Below are 18,242 nucleotides of genomic sequence, written 5' to 3'. Positions count from 1 at the left end.
TGATTTTCCCCCATGTAATCTACCCAATTTCAGTAACTTTATTATTTTGAAACAAACCGCAGATGTTATATCATTTATCAGTAAATATTTCATTATGGGTCTGAAAAAGAATTGAAGTACTTTTTAGAACAGATGGATCATTTATTATTTGAAGACCTCTACAGTATCAATGTGGAAAATTAAAAGATCAAATGGAAACCCATGAAAATGGAAAAGAGAAAAGTACTAATGAGACATTTCAGCCACCCAGGTAGGAAAAAAAAAAGGTTCAACAGTCTTTGAAAAAGAAGAGTTGAAAGCGAAAAAATAATCATGAACTGAGTTCAAGGAAAAGCAATCAATTCCAGAAGAACTAAAATTATGCAATGTCAGTGACTTGAACTTGATCATCAGTCAAAACAGTCAAATATATTTTCCTGCCAATAAGCATATAGACCTTCATTCTAGACAGTGATGCAAGTTTTGAGAGGAAATTTAAATGTTATTAATAAACTTGTAGGCTGGGCGCTGTGGGTCAAACGTGTGATCCCATCACTTTGGGTAGTCGGGGTGAGAGAATCACTTGACGCCAGGAGTTTGAGATCAGCCTAGGAAACAAAGTGAGACTCTGTCTCCACAAAAAATTTTAAAAATTAGCCAGGCAGGGCCGGGCACGGTGGCTCAAGCGTGTAATCCCAGCACTTTGGGAGGCCGAGGCGGGTGGATCACGAGGTCAAGATCGAGACCATCCTGGTCAACATGGTGAAACCCCGTCTCTACTAAAACTACACAAAATTAGCTGGGCATGGTGGCGCGTGCCTGTAATCCCAGCTACTCAGGAGGCTGAGGCAGGAGAATTGCCTGAACCCAGGAGGCGGAGGTTGCAGTGAGCCGAGATCGCGCCATTGCACTCCAGCCTGGGTAACAAGAGCGAAACTCCGTCTCAAAAAAAAAAAAAAAAAAAATTAGCCAGGCATGGTGGTGCACCCTTCGGCCCTAGCTACTTGGGATGCTGAGATGGGAGGATCCTTTGAGCTCAGGAGTTCAAGGTTACAGTGAGCTGTGACTGCACCGCTGCACTCCAGCCTGGGCAATAGAGTGAGACCCTGTAAGTCATTCATTCATACATACATAGAGTAATAAAATTTGTAGCAGGGGTAAAAGTGTGTGTGTGTGTGTGTGTGTGTGTGTGTGTGTGTGTGTGTGGTAAAAGTGAGTGTGTGTGTGTGTGTGTGTGTGTATTTTTTTTTTTTCCTGAGACAGAGTTTCACTCTGTTGCCCAGGCCAGAGTGCAGTGGGACTATCTCAGCTCACTGCAATCTCCACCTCCTGGTTTCAAGCAATTCTCCCACCTGGACTCCCGAATAGCTGGGATTACAGGCGCCCACCACCATGCCCGGCTAATTTGTATATTTTTCGTAGAGACGGGGTTTTGCCATGTTGGCCAAGCTGGTCTTAAAACTCTTGACCTCAGGAAATCCACCCACCTCAGCCTCAAAAAGTGTGGGGATTGCAGGCGTGAGTCACCGCGCCCAGCCCAAGGGTAAAAGTATATTTTTATGTAAAATTACGCATTCATCTAATGTACATATAGGAGAAGCCAGAGTATGAGAACTTCATAGATCCTGCTGATTCAACTACTCCCCACATCTAAAAAATTTTTCATCCTAATAAAAGTATTTATGTAAAAAGGAGCAATGTTAACCTACGTGTTTCACTTGTTTTTTAGTCTTGCTTTACTGTTAATTATTTGGACAATTTCATTAAGATTCTGGCACATAATTTTCAGCTTTGTTTAGAGCCATTGATTGTGAAGCAGCTCCACCTAAGCGATGTGAAAATCACTGACATATACTGTTAACATCAAAAAACAAATTTTAATCCTCTTGCACAAATGATGTACCTTTTTTGTAATTTTGTTTTACACCTACTTTTTCTTTTTACTGATGTGTAACTTATATGCAGTAAAGCACACAAATGTTAACTGTAGAGCTCAGTGAATTTTTATATAACCACACATACACTGATGCAACTACCATTTCGAAAGAGAACATTTTCAGCATACCAGTAGGCTTTCTGGTGCTTCTTCTCAATTACTAACTCCTACTTACCACCACCAAAGGTAATCTATTTTGACTGCTATTGTAGGAAATGACATTTGCTTATTTTTGACATCATATGGATGGAATTATCTAATACGCATTCTTGTGTATCTGGATCTTTCCCTTGATTATGTCCATGAGATTCATGCACTTTGTCACATGCATTAGTAGCTCATACTTTTTCATTACTGTATGGTATTCCATTGTATGAATATACCACAATTTATTTATCTGTCCTACTGTTGATGGACATTTGGATGTTTTCAGTTTGAGTCACTGGGAATAATGCTGCCATGAATATTATTAAACATATTTCTTGGTGCACATATATATGCATTTTCTTAAGTGAATACCCAGAGTGGAATTTCTGGATCATAGAGTATTCATACACAGAAACAAATGAAATAGCCATCAACTGATGAATCCATAAACAAAATGTTGTATATTCATACCCTGAATGAGGACATGACCTAGTTCTAGTAAAATGATAAATAAGAAAGCATAAGTCCTCCTACATTAAAGAACCATACTGTTAATTAAAAAGAAACATATATATATATATGTGTGCACACATGCAAAGGTTTCAGTTTGTTCAAGTCCTTTCTTTCTGAACAAGGATAATAAGCCTGTCAAACTCACTTTGCATTCTACCCTACCTAGCAGCATGTTGAAAAAAGCTCTTCTCAAAAAGTCTTTGGGAACTGTGAGTTGAGCTGATATAACAAATAATGGTCACTGACCACCCAGGACAACCAGGACAAAATAGGTAGTCATTCCACTCAGACCTACCTTTTCTCATATTTTATCTTCAAAACTGCTGCTTCTCCTTCCAAATCAAAACTTTATTCTATAGGTGTCTTACGCTAAGCATTAAGAAACAGCCATCTTAGTTCCAGTTACAATAGGCCAAAGATGGAAGCAACCCAAACGTCCATTAATGAATGAATGGCTAAACAAAGTATCATATATACATACAATGGATAATTCAACTTGAAAAAGGAAGGAAATTCTGATACACACTATTAACAGATGAACCTCCAGGATATTATACTAAGTAAAATAAATTTGCCACAAAAAGACAACTACTGTATGATTCCACTTTTACCAAATATCTGAAGTAGTCAAATTCATATAGAGAGAAAGGAGGGGCTGGGTGCAGTAGCTCATCCCTGCAATCCCAAAACTTTGGGAGGCCAAGGCAGGAAGATCACTTAAGGCCAGGAGTTCCAGACTAGTCTGAGCAACATAGTGAGACTCCATCTCTACAAAAATAATAATAAAAACAAGAGACAAAAAATAGAGTGGTATTTACCCTATTTTTTGAAGGTAAAGAAGGAAATGAGAAAAGAGTTTCCAATTCGCAAGATGAAAAAGTTCTAGGCTGGGCACGGTGGCTCATGCCTGCAATCCCAGCTGAGGTCAGGAGTTCAAGACCAGCCTGCTACATGGCAAAATCCCATTTCTACTTAAAAATATAAAAAATAGCTTGGCGTGGTGGTGGGCGCCTGTAATCTCAGCTACTCAGGAGGATGAGGCAGCAAGAATTGCTTAAACCTGGGAGGCAGAGGTTGCAGTGAGCCAAGATCATGCCACTGCACTTCAACCTGAGTGACAGAGTGAGATTCCGTCTCAAAAAAAAAAGAAGGAAAGAAAAAGTTCTAGAGACCTGATTCTCAATAATGTGAATAAACGCTACTGAATTATATACTTAAAAATGATTGAGATGGCAAATTTTATAATTTTATGGGTTTTGTTGTTGTTGTTTGTTTGTGTTGCCCAGGCTGGAGTGTAGTGGTGCAATATAGGCTCACTGCAGTCTTAACCTCCTGAGCTCAAGTAATCCTCTCACTTCAGGTCCCCCAGTAACTAGGACTACAGGCATGCACCATGAAGGCTGGCTAATTTTTTAAAACATTTTTTTGTGGAGATGGAGTCTTGCTATATTGTTCAGGTTTATCTCAAATGCCTGGCCCCAAGTGATCCTCCTAAAGTGCTAAAATTACAGGCATGAATCATCTTGCCTAGCCTCTACTTACTGTCTCAACGGAATTGCCTAACCTAATTTTTTCTTTTTTTTTTGAGACAGGGTCTTATTTGGTTGCCCAGGCTGGGCACTGGGTACAGTGGTGTGATCTCAGCTCACTGCAATCTCAGCCTCCCAGGTTCAAACAATTCGTGCGTCAGCCATCCCAGTAACTGGGACTACAGGCATGTGCCACCATGTGTGATTAATTTATTTTGAGATGGAGTCTCACTCTGTTGCTCAGTCTGGACTGCAGTGGGCACAATCTCGGCTCATTGCAACCTCGGCCTCCTGGGTTCAAGCAATTCTCCTGCCTCAGCCTCCCGAGTAGCTGGGACTACAGGCGAATGCCACAATGCCCAGCTAATTTGTTGTGTTTTTAGTAGAGACTGGGTTTCACCATGTTAGCCAGGATGGTCTCAATCTCCTGACCTCGTGATCCACCTGCCTCAGCTTCCCAAAGTGCTAGGATTACAGGCATAAGCCACTGCACCAGGCCTGTAATTTATAATTCTAATTCATATTATGTTAACTTATACTGTATACAAATTTTGTGAAAATTTCTGCATTTAGCCTTAACTCCTCTTCAATACAAATATTTTAGAGAATAAAACTACTGAAAAATATAGTTGTATCACCAATGTATAAATTTCCTGTGCAATCTATACAAAATAAAATTTATCCAGAAGCCACGGAGGAAGATATATTTCTGATAATAACCTCTATTTTCGTGAAAATGTTTATTGTTTATAATAAAAGTTAGATTTAATTGGAAGCCCAATTTTATGGTTAACAGTTCTAGTACTCCACTTGAAGAAATATAATGTAGCCATTAAAATTATAATCATGAAAACCACATATCAATTTAGTCAATAAAAATCCGAATCCCAAAGTATATCCAACTTCATTTATATCAAAGTACACATACCAAAAAGTCTCCCAAACCAACAAAACAAAAAAGCTTCATATATTAGAATTATCCTAAACCTTTCTATAGTCTAGATGCTCAAATCCCAAAAAATTATTTAATATTTAGGTTAATCTATTCCCTGAAGTACTTTATAAAATAAAGAAGATTAAAAAAAAAAAAAAGAGGCATTACATCCCTCAAAAAGGACCCCAATCTGCTGAGATGTTGTTAACATGTTAACTTCTAGTTTCACAGTATAAACATTAACCCAAACTACCGAGAATAGTCCTTCGATCAAAGAAACACTAGAATTACTTAAATCATAAAGCATTTACTGTTTCAGCTTTTTACCCTGATAAACTAAAAAAAATCCTACCATTCTGTAGATATGAACACCTCTGAATAAAAACAGATTGTTCCATGTTTTTTTAAAAATACAGAAAAACTAGATTTTGGAGGAAAGGGGAGTGAGATCACTCTAAGTAATTTATCTTCTCCAAGAAGGGAAAAAAACAATGACACTTGTAATTCCTCCTGAGTTTTTTTCATGGCCTACACAATAAAGTCCAAAATCTCTATCATGGTCAAGAACAGGCTCTACTCACATCTCTGGCCTCACTTCCTAATACCAATTCCACTGAACGACACTGGTGCATTTTAGCCACACATGCTTTCCAGTAGCACTGAGGTTCTTTACATTTTCTTGTGTTTCACACCTCCATGCTTTTGAATGCTGTGGCTTCCTCTTTTGAGAATGTTCTTTCCCATTCTCACCCCCGACTCCAGCCCTTTCTCCCTACTGTCCAACTCAAGCCTTAAAGGTTCAACTCAGAGTGTCTTACTTGTGCAGGTTTTCTGCCATTTGCTGATTTCAGCAGAGATATCACTCTTTCTAAGCCATGTTACATCTTGTACATATTTTCTATTATTTTATTTATTGCATTGCAGTATAGTTAATTTCTGAGTGTGGCTCCCCAAATAACAATCTTGATAAAGCAGGGTACATGTCTTATGAGCTTTGTACCCTCAGAGCCTAGCTAAATGCCTGCCAAAAACCAGATGTTATTAAATGAATAAATGGCTAGGTAATTATGGAAATCTACCCCTAGCCTTTTATTTGAAAGAGGCATAGTGTTTATAATATCCTCCACTTTGATTCTGCTCTAAATTTACTTTGCAATAGTATGGAATTAAACTTTGCAAAATTAATTTATCAATGTTTTTTCTCCTCATCCCTGGAAAATCTCTGACGATTCATGCTGGAGATGATCCACTATAAAAACAAGATAGCGTCACTTACAAGATCATTAGCTATCATTTTATACTTTATTTATATTTCCTTTTCTGGTAACAGATAATTACATTAAATGCTAATGACTATCACCTTTGTATTATAATTAGACATTTATTCTGATGACCTTTTCAACCATTTTTTTCTGGCATGTGGTATTTCAACTATACACTTAACCAGTAACTGGTAAGACTAGATGGCATATAATAGAAATAGCTATTTGTAATGTCTTCGATCTGGGCTGTAGTTCCAATTCTGTGATAAGCTGGTTGTTCTCCCTAGACCACATCACTTAATTTTTAATTTCTCTCATCTTTTTTTTTTTTTTGAGACAGAGTCTCATATTGTCGCCTCACCTAGAGTGCAATGGCGCAATCTTGGCTCACTGCAACCTCTGCCCTCCAGATTCAAGCAATTCTCCTACCTCGGCCTCACAAGTAGCTAGGATTACAGATGCCTGCCACCACGCCCTGCTAATTTTTTGCATTTTAGTAGAGTCGGGATTTCACTACACTGGCCAGGCTGGTCTCCAACTCAGGACCTCGTGATCTGCCTGCCTCAGCTTCCTAAAGGGCTGGGATTACAGGTGTGAGCCACCATACCCAGCCAACTTCTCTCATATTTAAAAAGATGACAGTTGAACCATACAATGCTAAGGTTCCTTACAGATCTAAAACTTAAGTACTTTTGTTGATCTGGACTTCAAATATTAAGTTACTCAAAGTTACCATAAACTTCTGGGAAGTCTGGGACCATCCTTTTCTCATTCTAAACTTAAAATTATCTTTTTCATATTAATTGTTGCTAATAGAGTTGTCACATCCAAAACTGTATAGAACTGGTTTATGAACCATGGTCAGGACTTTTGTTCAACTCTTTGCTTATTTAAGATAATGTTGAATCTTGATTCTGTTAACCAGTAATACATATTAGCTGCCCCACCCAAAGCACTGTGTTGTGTACAGATTTCATCAGTATGTCCTTCAAAGGTCTCGATCCAATTCACTGTTGAACTGGATAGGACCAAAATACAGAACCCTACTGTTTAGCATCAGTGAGGGTAATAATGCATTAACTCTTTCTCTTTAAGGAAGATGGTTAAAGGAACAACAAATCTACTCAATTATCTTACCAGTCACCTCACATTTCTATATATGTTACCAGAATATCACAAAAGTCTGTCAAATAAATGCCTTATTTATGTGTCTAGAGACACATAAAAATGTGTCTCTAGATGTATATAGAGACATCTACTTTAACACGGCAGAAAAGAAAAAAAAGGAAGCATTTAACTCTTATTTCCAAAACCCCACTGAAAGGACAAAGGAAACAAGAAATGACAAAGAGAATAGGTGAGGAAACAGTAGACTAGAGATGTCAACATTTTGGAAGATGAGAATTGAATAAACAAGTGGTAAATGACTTAGCAAAACTAAGCCATACAGCAGAAAAGGAATCTAAACACAGAATTACCTAATATCAGTGACAGAAATTTTTTAATTGTTGGACTTGAGGGAAAAAAATTAAAGGTATATAAATAATGAAAATTTTTTTTAAAAAATCAAGTATCAGCAATTTTTGATTCTGAAGGAAGGGAGGAAAGAGTCATACTAAAAAGGAAATACAATAACAGTGCTCTCATAGCTCAGTTGTAAATAATATTTAAACAGCCTAAAGCTGTAAATGTAAAAAAACTACTGACCATAAGTATATTGGGAGAATGTGGGGAAGGTATATATGTCATTAGGGGTGGCATAAATGAGAAAACCAATAACAATACCTAATATTGAAAAAAATCAAGAAATAATATTTAGAAATAAGGGGGTATATAGAGGACATGGATAAAAGAATTGAAACACTTGCCTACAGGGTTCGGGACTTTAGAATCCATGTAACATAGTTATTGTAATTAAAGATAAATTATTAAAAATATTACATATGATACTTTATAAAGCGATATATATGTATATATAAGTATATATGTGTATATATGTATACATATGTGTAATATATGTGTGTATGTGTATATGTGTGTATATATATATATATTTCCTCTTGCTCTAGTAATCCAACATAGAAAAAAAAATTGAATCAATCTAGTATCATCTGCTCTTTGAAAGCCCATAACACCAGGCAGTAAGCTCCATTTTCTTTGATAAGAGCTTTGTATTCTTCTGGAAAATTAGGCCATAAGTTCAAACCATTTTTTCCTTAGGATGCATGATGAAATCATGTAAATACTGCTTCTGAATCCCCCTCATAATCAAATCTTTCTATAAACTTCTTTTGCCCATAACCATCCTACTTTAATAGTCCTCCTAAAAAATTCTGGCCAGGTATGGTGGCTCATGCCTGTAATTCTAGCACTTTGGGAAACCATGGTCAGGCAGATCACCTGAGGTCAGGAGTTTGAGACCAGCCTGGCCAACATAGCGAAACCCCATATTCACTAAAAATACAAAAATTAGCCAGGCGGGGTAGCACAGTACACCTGTAACTCCAGCTACTCCAGAGGCTGAGGCACAAGAATCACTTGAACCTGGGAGACGGAGGCTGCAGTGAGCTGAGATTGCAATGCTGCACTCTAGCCTGGGCAACAGAGTCTCAAAAAAAAAAAAAATTGGATTTGTTTGGCAAGCCTGGAAATTTTACCATTACATTCTCCTGGTTAACCAGTCAAGCTATCAATGCATAATCCTGCAAGTATTATATCTGTGATGCTTCTAAAATTACCATATTAATGCAATGTAGACTGTGTGTTGGCAACTGTGGTTAGAATTCTTCTCTTCTACCTTATTTTGATGGATTATGCTATTGACAGAATAATTCTTCTCCAAGATTTGTTAAAACTGCTTAAACTTAACAAACTGTGCTTAAGTTAAACTAGGGTGTAATTCCAAAAGAAATTTAAACTACAATACTACTACGAACAAGAATCTCATATACATTTAATATTCTTCCAAGAAAATTAAAATGTACAACAAAAACAAAAATAGACAAATGGGACTTAATTATAACTAAAAAGCATCTGCACAGCAAAAGAAATAATCAACAGAGTGAACAGACAACCTGTTGAGAGAAAATATTTGCAAATTCTACATCTGACAGGAAACTAATATCCAATTACAAGGATATTATAGTATTTACAATACTAATTGTAAGACTTTACAAGGAACTCAAACAAAACAACAACAACAAAAAAAAACCGTATATCCCCATCTAAAAGTGGGCAAAGGACATGAAGAGATATTTTTCAAATAAAGACATACAAATGGCCAAGAAGCATATGAAAAAATGCTCAAAAGAACTAATCAGCAGAGAGATGCAAATTAAAACCACAATAAGATATAATTTTATACCAGTCAGGATGGCTATTATTATTTTTTGTTTAGCTGGTTTTTTCAATAAATCTTTTATACTCCTAAGAATGGCTACTATTAGAAAGTCAAAAGATAAAAAGACATTGGCAAGGATGCGGAGAAGAGAGAACACTTAAACACTGTCGGCGGGAATATAAATGAGTACACCCTTTATGGAAAACAGTATGTAAGTTTCTCAAAAAAACTAAAACAACCATTCAGTCCTACAATCTCACTACTAAATATCTTCCCAAAAGAAAAGAAATTATTACATCAAAAAGACACCTGCACACGTTATGTTTATCACCAAAGATATGGAAACAAGTTAAGTGTCCCTCATGGATGATGAGATCAAGAAAATGTGGTGTATATATATATATATATTTTTTCTACACACACGCACACGCACGCGCACACACACACACACACACACACACACACAATGAACTACTATTCAGCCCTTAAAAAATAAAATTGCACATCTTTTGCAGCAACATGGATGGAACTGCAGGTTATTACAGTGAAACAACTCAGAAACAGTGGCGGCCAGCCAATTACTGCTTTTTTCTGATGACAAAATACACGTAGCTCATTTTTAAAAGATGGGGAAGGGCTGGGAGCAGTGACTCACACCTATAAGCCCAACACTTTGGAAGCCCGAGGAAGGTGGATCAAAAAACATGGGGAAGGAGGCATCTTAGAAAATATAAAAGACCAAAGGGAATAATTAGCCTTCTCCTGCTTTGCCCCGCTACTCTTTTGTTTTCCAGCATTCCTCCTTCTCTCAGTCAAACAAGCTCCACAAAGCATCATTCCTCAGACTTTCAGTGTTCATTAACACTTATATGGTGATTATTTATTTTCTTTTTTTGTTTTTTTGAGATGGAGTCTCACTCTGTCACCCAGGATGGAGTGCAATGGCGTGATCTTAGCTCACTGCAACCTCTACCTCCTGGGTTCAGGCAATTCTCCTGCCTCAGGAGTAGCTGGGATTACAAACGTGTGTCACCACACATGCCAATTTTTGCATTTTTAATAGAGACGGAGTTTTGCCATGTTGGTCAGGCTGGTCTTGCACTCCTGACCTCAGGTGATCCGATCTCCTCAGCCACCCAAAGTGATGGGCGTGAACCACTGTGCCTGGTCTGGCGGTGACTTCTTAATCCCCCTATCTCAAGCCTAAACTTTCAAAGTCTCAGGTATGCATTTCTGTGTATGTGTCCACACAGTCCTCAAATAATCTCAAACTCTATCTTACCTGCCTTCCCAACCACTCTCCCTAGTCCTATATTCCTATCTCTATTAACCTGTTTATGCCAAGTGTTCCACTATTGGAACGCTAGGTTTGTGGGAGTTACTTATATCCCACCAGTCAAGGTCATCACCAAGGTCTGATTTTTCAAAAAAAATATTTGCAACCTTCAGCATAAATGGGTTAACATCTTCCTCATTCACATGGTCTCCTCAAGCTGGCACTTTGACTCCTTCCCATCAAATAATTAGTGACCAAATCCTGTCTATAGTCTATGTCTAAAATTTCCAACTTACCTCATTGTCTCTCCTTCTCACTGCCATTTTCAAAGCCTATAAGACCAAAGGCCCTGCCACTTCTGACCTGGACAATTCAGCCTTTCTTGAGTACTCATTACATACCACACACAGTGAAAGGAATTAGAATATGAGGATTAATAAAGCAAAGTAATACCCCTAATGCATACCTTGGGAGAGAGAGACAGAAGAACAAAGTATAACATGGCAAGTAAAATCTACAAGATGTCAACTTCTTTCCTATTTGGTCTAATCTTACAATACAACCTGAATTCTCTTTCTGGAATACAAGTTAGATTATGTCATTCCTCTGTTGTAAAATCTCTGATGATTCAACCTCATTGCCTACAGGATAAAGTCCAAATGCTTTAATATATGCAAACACTTCATAATCTTACATAAAAGCTTCATTCTATTACTTTTCTTTCACTTCACATCCTATGACCCAGTCATGTATAAGTAACTGCTGCTGTGATAATATGAGGGGTACTTGCACAATATCTAGTGATTGTGCATCCTGCACAAGCTCTTCTTCATGTCCACAAGCAGAAATCCTGTCCTATCATCAAATCATACCTCCTCTTTGAAGCCTTTATTAACTTTCTCTGACTATAGAATCTGTTTATTTGTTTGTTTGAGACACGGTCTCACTCTGTCGCCCAGGCTGGAGTGCAGTGATGTGATCTTGGCTCACAGTATCATCAGCCTCCCAGTCTCAAGCTATCCTCCCATCTCAGCCACCCAAGTAGCTGGGACTACAGGTGCATATCACCACACTCAGCAATTTTTGTATTTTTTGTAGAAACGGGGTTTTGCCACATTGCCCATGCTGGTCTTAAACTCCTGAGCTCAAGTAATCTGCCTGCCTTGGCTCCCAAAGTACTGGGATTACAGGCATAAGGCACCACACCCAGCCTACAATCTGCTATATTACCACTTTGTCTGGCAATCTGTTTTTCTCTATCTGCCACTGGATTGTGGTATGTGTAGGGACAAAAACTACATCTTGTTTTTTCTATCCTTCCCAGAGTCTAGTATCATAGTAAATATTCAAGAAATGGTTGTTCAATGTATAATGGGGGCCAGGTGCACTGGCTCACGCCTGTAATGCCAACACTTTGGGAGCCCAAGGTGGGCGGTTTCAAGACCAGCCTGGCCAACATGGTGAAACCTGGCCTCTACTAAAATTACATAATTAGCCAGGCGTGGTGGCACACGACTGTAATCCCAGCTACTCAGGAGGCTGAGACAATAGAATCACTTGAACCTGAGAGGCGGTGGTTGCAGTGAGCTGAGATTGTGCCATTACACTCCAGCCTGGGCAAAAAGAGTGAAACTCCATCTCAAAAAAAAAAGAAAAAAAGATGTTTAATAGGGTGGAAACATTTGCAGAAAACCAAAATGCACTATCTTTTTTTTTTTTTTTGCTCTCTGTTTAGAATCCATAGGTCTACTACCTACCACCACCCCCACATAAACCTGGAGCCCAAAGCAAAGTATGCTTTATTTTTCCCCCTCTTCCTATTTATCAGCTTTTTATCCTTCCATCTCACAAATAACAGTAAAGAATACAGCAAGAGTCCCTGCCCTCTAAGGGGTTTATATTCAAGTAAGGAGAGATAATTAATAGGGATCCATATATATTGTCATTTCAGATAGTGATAAATGCAATGAATAAAATAAAGCAGTTTGATGAGACAGAATATGCTAGAGGAGAAACATGTTATTTTAAATAGGAATAGGTAAGAAGGGACAGAATATTTCTCTGAGAAGATAAGACATAAACTGAGGCCTAAAGGATGAGAAACAACCCACTGTGCAAAATTTTAGGGAAAGAATTCTGCAAAGAAGGAATTGCAAGTGTAAAGGCTCTGAAGCAGAAATGCATATGGTTGGTTAGTTGTGGCAGCTCACATCTGTAATCCCAACAGTTTGGGAGGCCAAGGCAGGAGAATCACTGGAGGCTAGAAGTTTAAGACCAGCCTTTTAGACTCCATCTCTACAAAACATTAAAAAAAAAAATTAGCTGGGTGTGTTCTTATGCACCAGCTATTAAGGAGGCTGAACTGGGAGTCAAGTCTAAGAGTTGGGAGGCTACAGTGAGCTATGACCATACCACTCCTGTCTCAAAAAAAAAAAAAGAAGAAAGAAGAAAGAAGGTGGAGGAGGGGGAGGGGGAAGGGGGAGGAGGAGGAGGTGGAGGAGAAGGAGGAGGAAAGAAGAAGAAAGAAGAAGAGGAAGAGGACGAAGAAGAAAAAGAAGAAGAAGAAGAAGAAGAAGAAAAAACAGAAATACACTTGGCTGTTTAAGAGACAGTGTTGCTAGGAAAGGAAATTAGTTTGGAGAAGCAGGGCCTTCTAGGTGGTAGCCATGACGGAAGCCTGACTGCACCTGCCCTGACTTTGGAATTTTATAGTTTACAATCTTCTCCATGCTAATATTAGAGCAAGAAAATGATGGAATGGGGTACACAGCCCACTCTTGGGAAGATGCCAAATGATTCTGAAAGTATCTTTTCTAGATACAAGGTCATAACAGTATGGTCCCAGGGCTAATGAAAACCTGATGAGCAGAGAAGAGTAAAAGCACCTGAAAAGAAAGACAAGTTCTTTCTATTGACTAAGGGCAAGTCCAAAAAAGAAATATTAAAATTATCTCAGATTCAAAGAGGAAACAAAACACAATACTACTCTGAAAAATATATATGGGCTGTAAATTTATATTTTTAACTGAATGAATTTTTCTATTCCCATGTAAACTTAAAATACAAATCTAGACTTAAGTGATTAAACAGATTTCCACTTTTCATTCACCAAGGTTTTTCTTCACTTTCACAGAAATGAAACAATTGTCTGATGTTTTGAGAATTCAAAGATTTAGATGCATTAGAAACTGCCTCTTAGCAATCATTATGCATCTTGCACAAGCTAGATGCATTATTTTTTTTTTGCTCTCTGTTTAGAATCCATAGGTCTACTACCTACCATTTTGTGGTAGGTAGGTTTATATCATAATTATTTAAAGCAAGTACTACTGTGATGTTAAAACAAAGTCAATAGATGACATAAAGGAATTTTCACAAAACTATACGTTAAAGCAACTCTGTAATTGCTAGAAAATAAAGCAATGTCGAATTACACATCTTACTCCTATTCTATGTAGTATCTGCTGGCTTTGCTAACCCGAACACAATTCTAACTATAAAGATCCTTTCATTATCCCAATTAAGTCCTGAATTTCCAGGTTGCTAGCCTTCTAACAGAAAAAACAAATCCATTCTCATCACTCTTAAATTCAAATGGTCTCTCGCTAGCGTAGTGATGTTTCTCCAAGGCTCTCTATGGGGGATCAGATCAGATCTGGACAACATGACAAGGGCCTGTCTCCCCAAAAATACAAAAAAACATAAGCTGGGCATAGTGGCACACACCTGTAGTCCCAGCTACTCGGGAGGCTGAGGCACAAGAATCACTTGAACCCAGGAAGCGGAGGTTGCAGTGAGTTGAGATCGCACCAGTGCACTCCAGCCTGGGCATTAGAGCAACACTTCATCTCAAAAAAAAAAAAAAAAAAAAAAGAAGTAACAGAGATAATAAACATAATTACATTATGTTCCCACCCACAAGGGCCAAAGTTTCTTACAATGAGTCTTCATATTAATCCACAGTCTCAAGAGCTATGAAGAAAATGAAAATACTTTGGCCTAAAAGATGACCTTTTCACATTCTCCAATCTAATCTCCAACTTCATACATTTATAAGGCATTTCATTTTCTCTAACCCATTCACCAAGGGAGGGCCATTAACAAGTATATAAACACCCAGTGTACCTTCTTCCCAATTTCACATCTTCAGACTGGTTAATTTTGTTATTTGTCGTCTCACCCATAAATTCATACTTTTCATACTTAAAATAGAAAATTCATTGCCTTTGTTGGGAAATACAGCTGCCTAACTTCTTTGAGTTCTAACTTAATTCTAATGCTGGAAACTCCAGGAAGAAATGCAAACATATTATCTATTGGAAAACTTCTCCAAACAGGATGTATTATATATCCTTGCAGACTAAGCCTGGATATTACTGAGTAAGGATTTGCTCTTTTCTTTTCAGGGGCAGAGACTGAATGAAACCAAGGCCTTATGCCCTTCTTTTTTTTTTTTTTTTTTTTTTTTTTCTTTTTGAGACAGAGTCTCGCTCTGTTGCCAGGATGGAGTGCAGTGGTGCGATCTCTCGGCTCAATGCAACCTCCACCTATCGGGTTCAAGCAATTCTTCTGCCTCAGCCTCCCAGGTAGCTGAGACTACAGGCATGTGCCACCATGCCCAGCTAATTTTTGTATTTTTAGTAGAAATGGGGTTTTACCATGTTACCCAGGATGGTCTCGATCTCTTGACCTAATGATCTGCCTGCTTCGGCCTCCCAAAGTGCTGGGATTACAGGCATAAGCCGTCATGCCCAGCCTTAAACCAAGGCCTTATGCCCTTCTTAAAGGACCAACAGCATCTGCATCACCTGGAGTTTGTAAAAATATGCTGAATTAGCCAGGTGCGGTGGCTTATGCCTATAATCCCAGCACTTGGGAGGTCAGGAGATCGCGACCATCCTGGCTCAATCCTGGCAGAAGAATCACTTGAACCCAGAGTCAGAGGTTGCAGTGAGCTGAGATCATGCCACTGCACTCAAGCCTGGGTGACAGAGTGAGACTCTTCTCAAAAAAAAAAAAAAAAAATGCGAATTTAGGGCTCCACCTCAGACCTCCTAAATCAGAGTCTGTTTTTTATTAGTGTCTGTATACAACTCTATGCTCATCAGAAAATCTCAGAACTGGTAAAAAATTTAAAAGCGTGGAAAACAATTATAATTGATAATGACTATAGTCCCTCTTCACAAATTATTTCTTATAACAACAGGTTCTACTTAACAAAAATTTCTTGTAAAACTATAAATGGCTTGTTTTGAAACACACCAAAGCTTATTATAGGTATTGTTGTTAGTGGAAGTCACTGACATAACCAATTCTTACCTAATCTGAGCTCTCCGAAGTTCCCACACCCTATCTTCTTGCCAACCCTGAAGTTGGGTCCCACCATAAGAACCCCAGAGGATGATGAGGAGCCAGATGGTCGAGAGCAGTGTGCACTCCTTTGTGCCATGGGTTTAGTTGTCCGTTGTCTTTCATCCTTTTCCCTACTGGGATGGTCCATGATCCTACAGGACACAATCTCCGTACAACAAGTAGCTTCAGTGTGTATACTTCTCTTCAATACAAAAGTATGTCCAAATAAATCGTAGTCAGAGAAAGGTAAGGAGTTCTTTTAGCACCATATTTGTTTCTAATGTATCTCCAGGAGATGAAAAAACATTGATTAGTTCCTGTAGGAAATGTAGTCAGTAGGTCTCAAGCTTAGGTGAACATCTTGTAACCTAGGTAAAAATCAAGAAAACATGTAGTTAAAAATTCAATTTTAAAACAAATTCAGACACTACTAATTGAATGAATCCTATCTAAAGGTGAGCAAAATGCATAGCTTCCTGAAATGGGTTTTGGTTTTCTATCCTCCAGCAGTTTAGCCATCTGGATTATTCACATAAGCTCAGAAGGCTGCAAACCATAGAAGCTGGATTATTCACATAAGCTCAGCAGGCTGCAAACCAAAGAAGCTGAGGAAACACACAAGCCTTTAATATAAATTGCTTTCTTCTAGTAATGTACATATGACCAAACAGAATCACAGTTGGTTTTTTCATCACTGGCTAACAGAAATATACAGCAGTGTTGAAACCAAGTTAAACAAACTGAGGACGATTTAATTTAAAGCTCTTCCCTTTAATTTTGCCAGAACTTAAAAGAAATGAGACTATTCACTGCCCCATTTCCCTTTCCCTACCATTTACCAAGCACTGGCAAGAATTATGTAATCTACAGTTACCAATTAACACAGACAACCTCTATGAAGGAATTTCCAAAACTCTATTGGTCCTAAGCAGTCCTAAAGTTCTGAAAAGCTGAACTTTAGGTGGTTTTTGCTGTATACTGAATGTGCAGTGACAGAGTGCCTGAGGAGATCCACTGCAGAACCCCAAAGTGAAAATAAAGCCAAAACCCAAAAAATCTTAAACATGACATTCATTTCTACCAGCATTCAGCAGTGTCCAAATTCAGAACTGAGCCTAACACAATTGTTTGCAAGGGGATAATTTTGTCGCTATATTTGATAAACCATGTGAGTATTCTTAACAAAAAAAAAAATACTGTTATCACCAATCACATACTAAACACACACTTATATTTCACTATCATAAATATTTTCCTTAAAAATGGAAGAGAATTAGAACAAATACATGGTTATCACCACCAATTATACAACAAAGATGTCTATACTCTAAACTTCCTGAGGACACCTGTAATTCCCTACTACAAGTAAAAAACTGTGAGCAGCCAGGTGCGGTGGCTCATGCCTGTAATCCCAGCACTTTGGGAGGCCGAGGCGGGTAGATCACAAGACCAGGAGTTCAACACCAGCCTGGCCAAGATGGTCTCTACTGAAAAAAAAAAAAAATTAGCCAGATGTGGTGGCAGGCACCTGTAATCCCAGATACTGGGAAGGCTGAGGCAGGGAACTGCTTGAACCCGGGAGGAAGAGGTTGCAGTGAGCAGAGATAGTGCCACTGTACTCCAGCCTGGGCAACAGAGCAAGACTCCATCTCAAAAAAAAAAAAAGCTGTGAGCCAACTGTTCAAGTGGGTACATAATCCAATAATATAATCTGTTTGCTTGCTTTATTTATTTATTTATTTGACAGCGTTTCACTCTTGTTGCCTAGGCTGGAGTACAATGACGCAATTTCAGCTCACTGCAACCTCTGCCTCCCAGGTTCAAATGATTCTCCTGCCTCAGCACCCCAAGCAGCTGGGATTACAGGTGTCTGCCATCACACTTGGCCAATTTTTTGTATTTTTAGTAGAGATGGGTTTCACCATATTGGCCAGGCTGGTCTCAAACTCCTGACCTCAGGTGATCCACCTGCCT

General features: G+C 38.4%; 1 protein-coding gene across 6 annotated transcripts in view; it reads right to left on the bottom strand.

Moving 5' to 3' along the window:
• CSNK1G1 (casein kinase 1 gamma 1) overlaps window positions 1–18,242 on the bottom strand; it is a 180,109-nt gene that overhangs the window by 105,567 nt on the left and 56,300 nt on the right. For 5 of the 6 annotated variants that reach the window (XM_032297190.1, XM_032297187.1, XM_032297188.1 and 2 more), the window contains exon 2: window positions 16,236–16,636. In XM_032297190.1, the coding sequence (XP_032153081.1) occupies window positions 16,236–16,416 (181 nt within the window). In that variant the 5' untranslated portion in view covers window positions 16,417–16,636. Of the gene's footprint in view, window positions 1–2,870; window positions 3,160–16,235; window positions 16,637–18,242 lie in introns of those variants that run through there. The other variant, XM_032297186.1, reaches the window with a different exon arrangement.

This window comes from Sapajus apella, unplaced genomic scaffold (genome assembly GCF_009761245.1).
Source record: "Sapajus apella isolate SASKATOON/1434 unplaced genomic scaffold, GSC_monkey_1.0 scaffold37, whole genome shotgun sequence".
NCBI lineage: Eukaryota > Metazoa > Chordata > Mammalia > Primates > Cebidae > Sapajus > Sapajus apella.
This window is presented reverse-complemented; position numbering and strand designations above follow the sequence as displayed.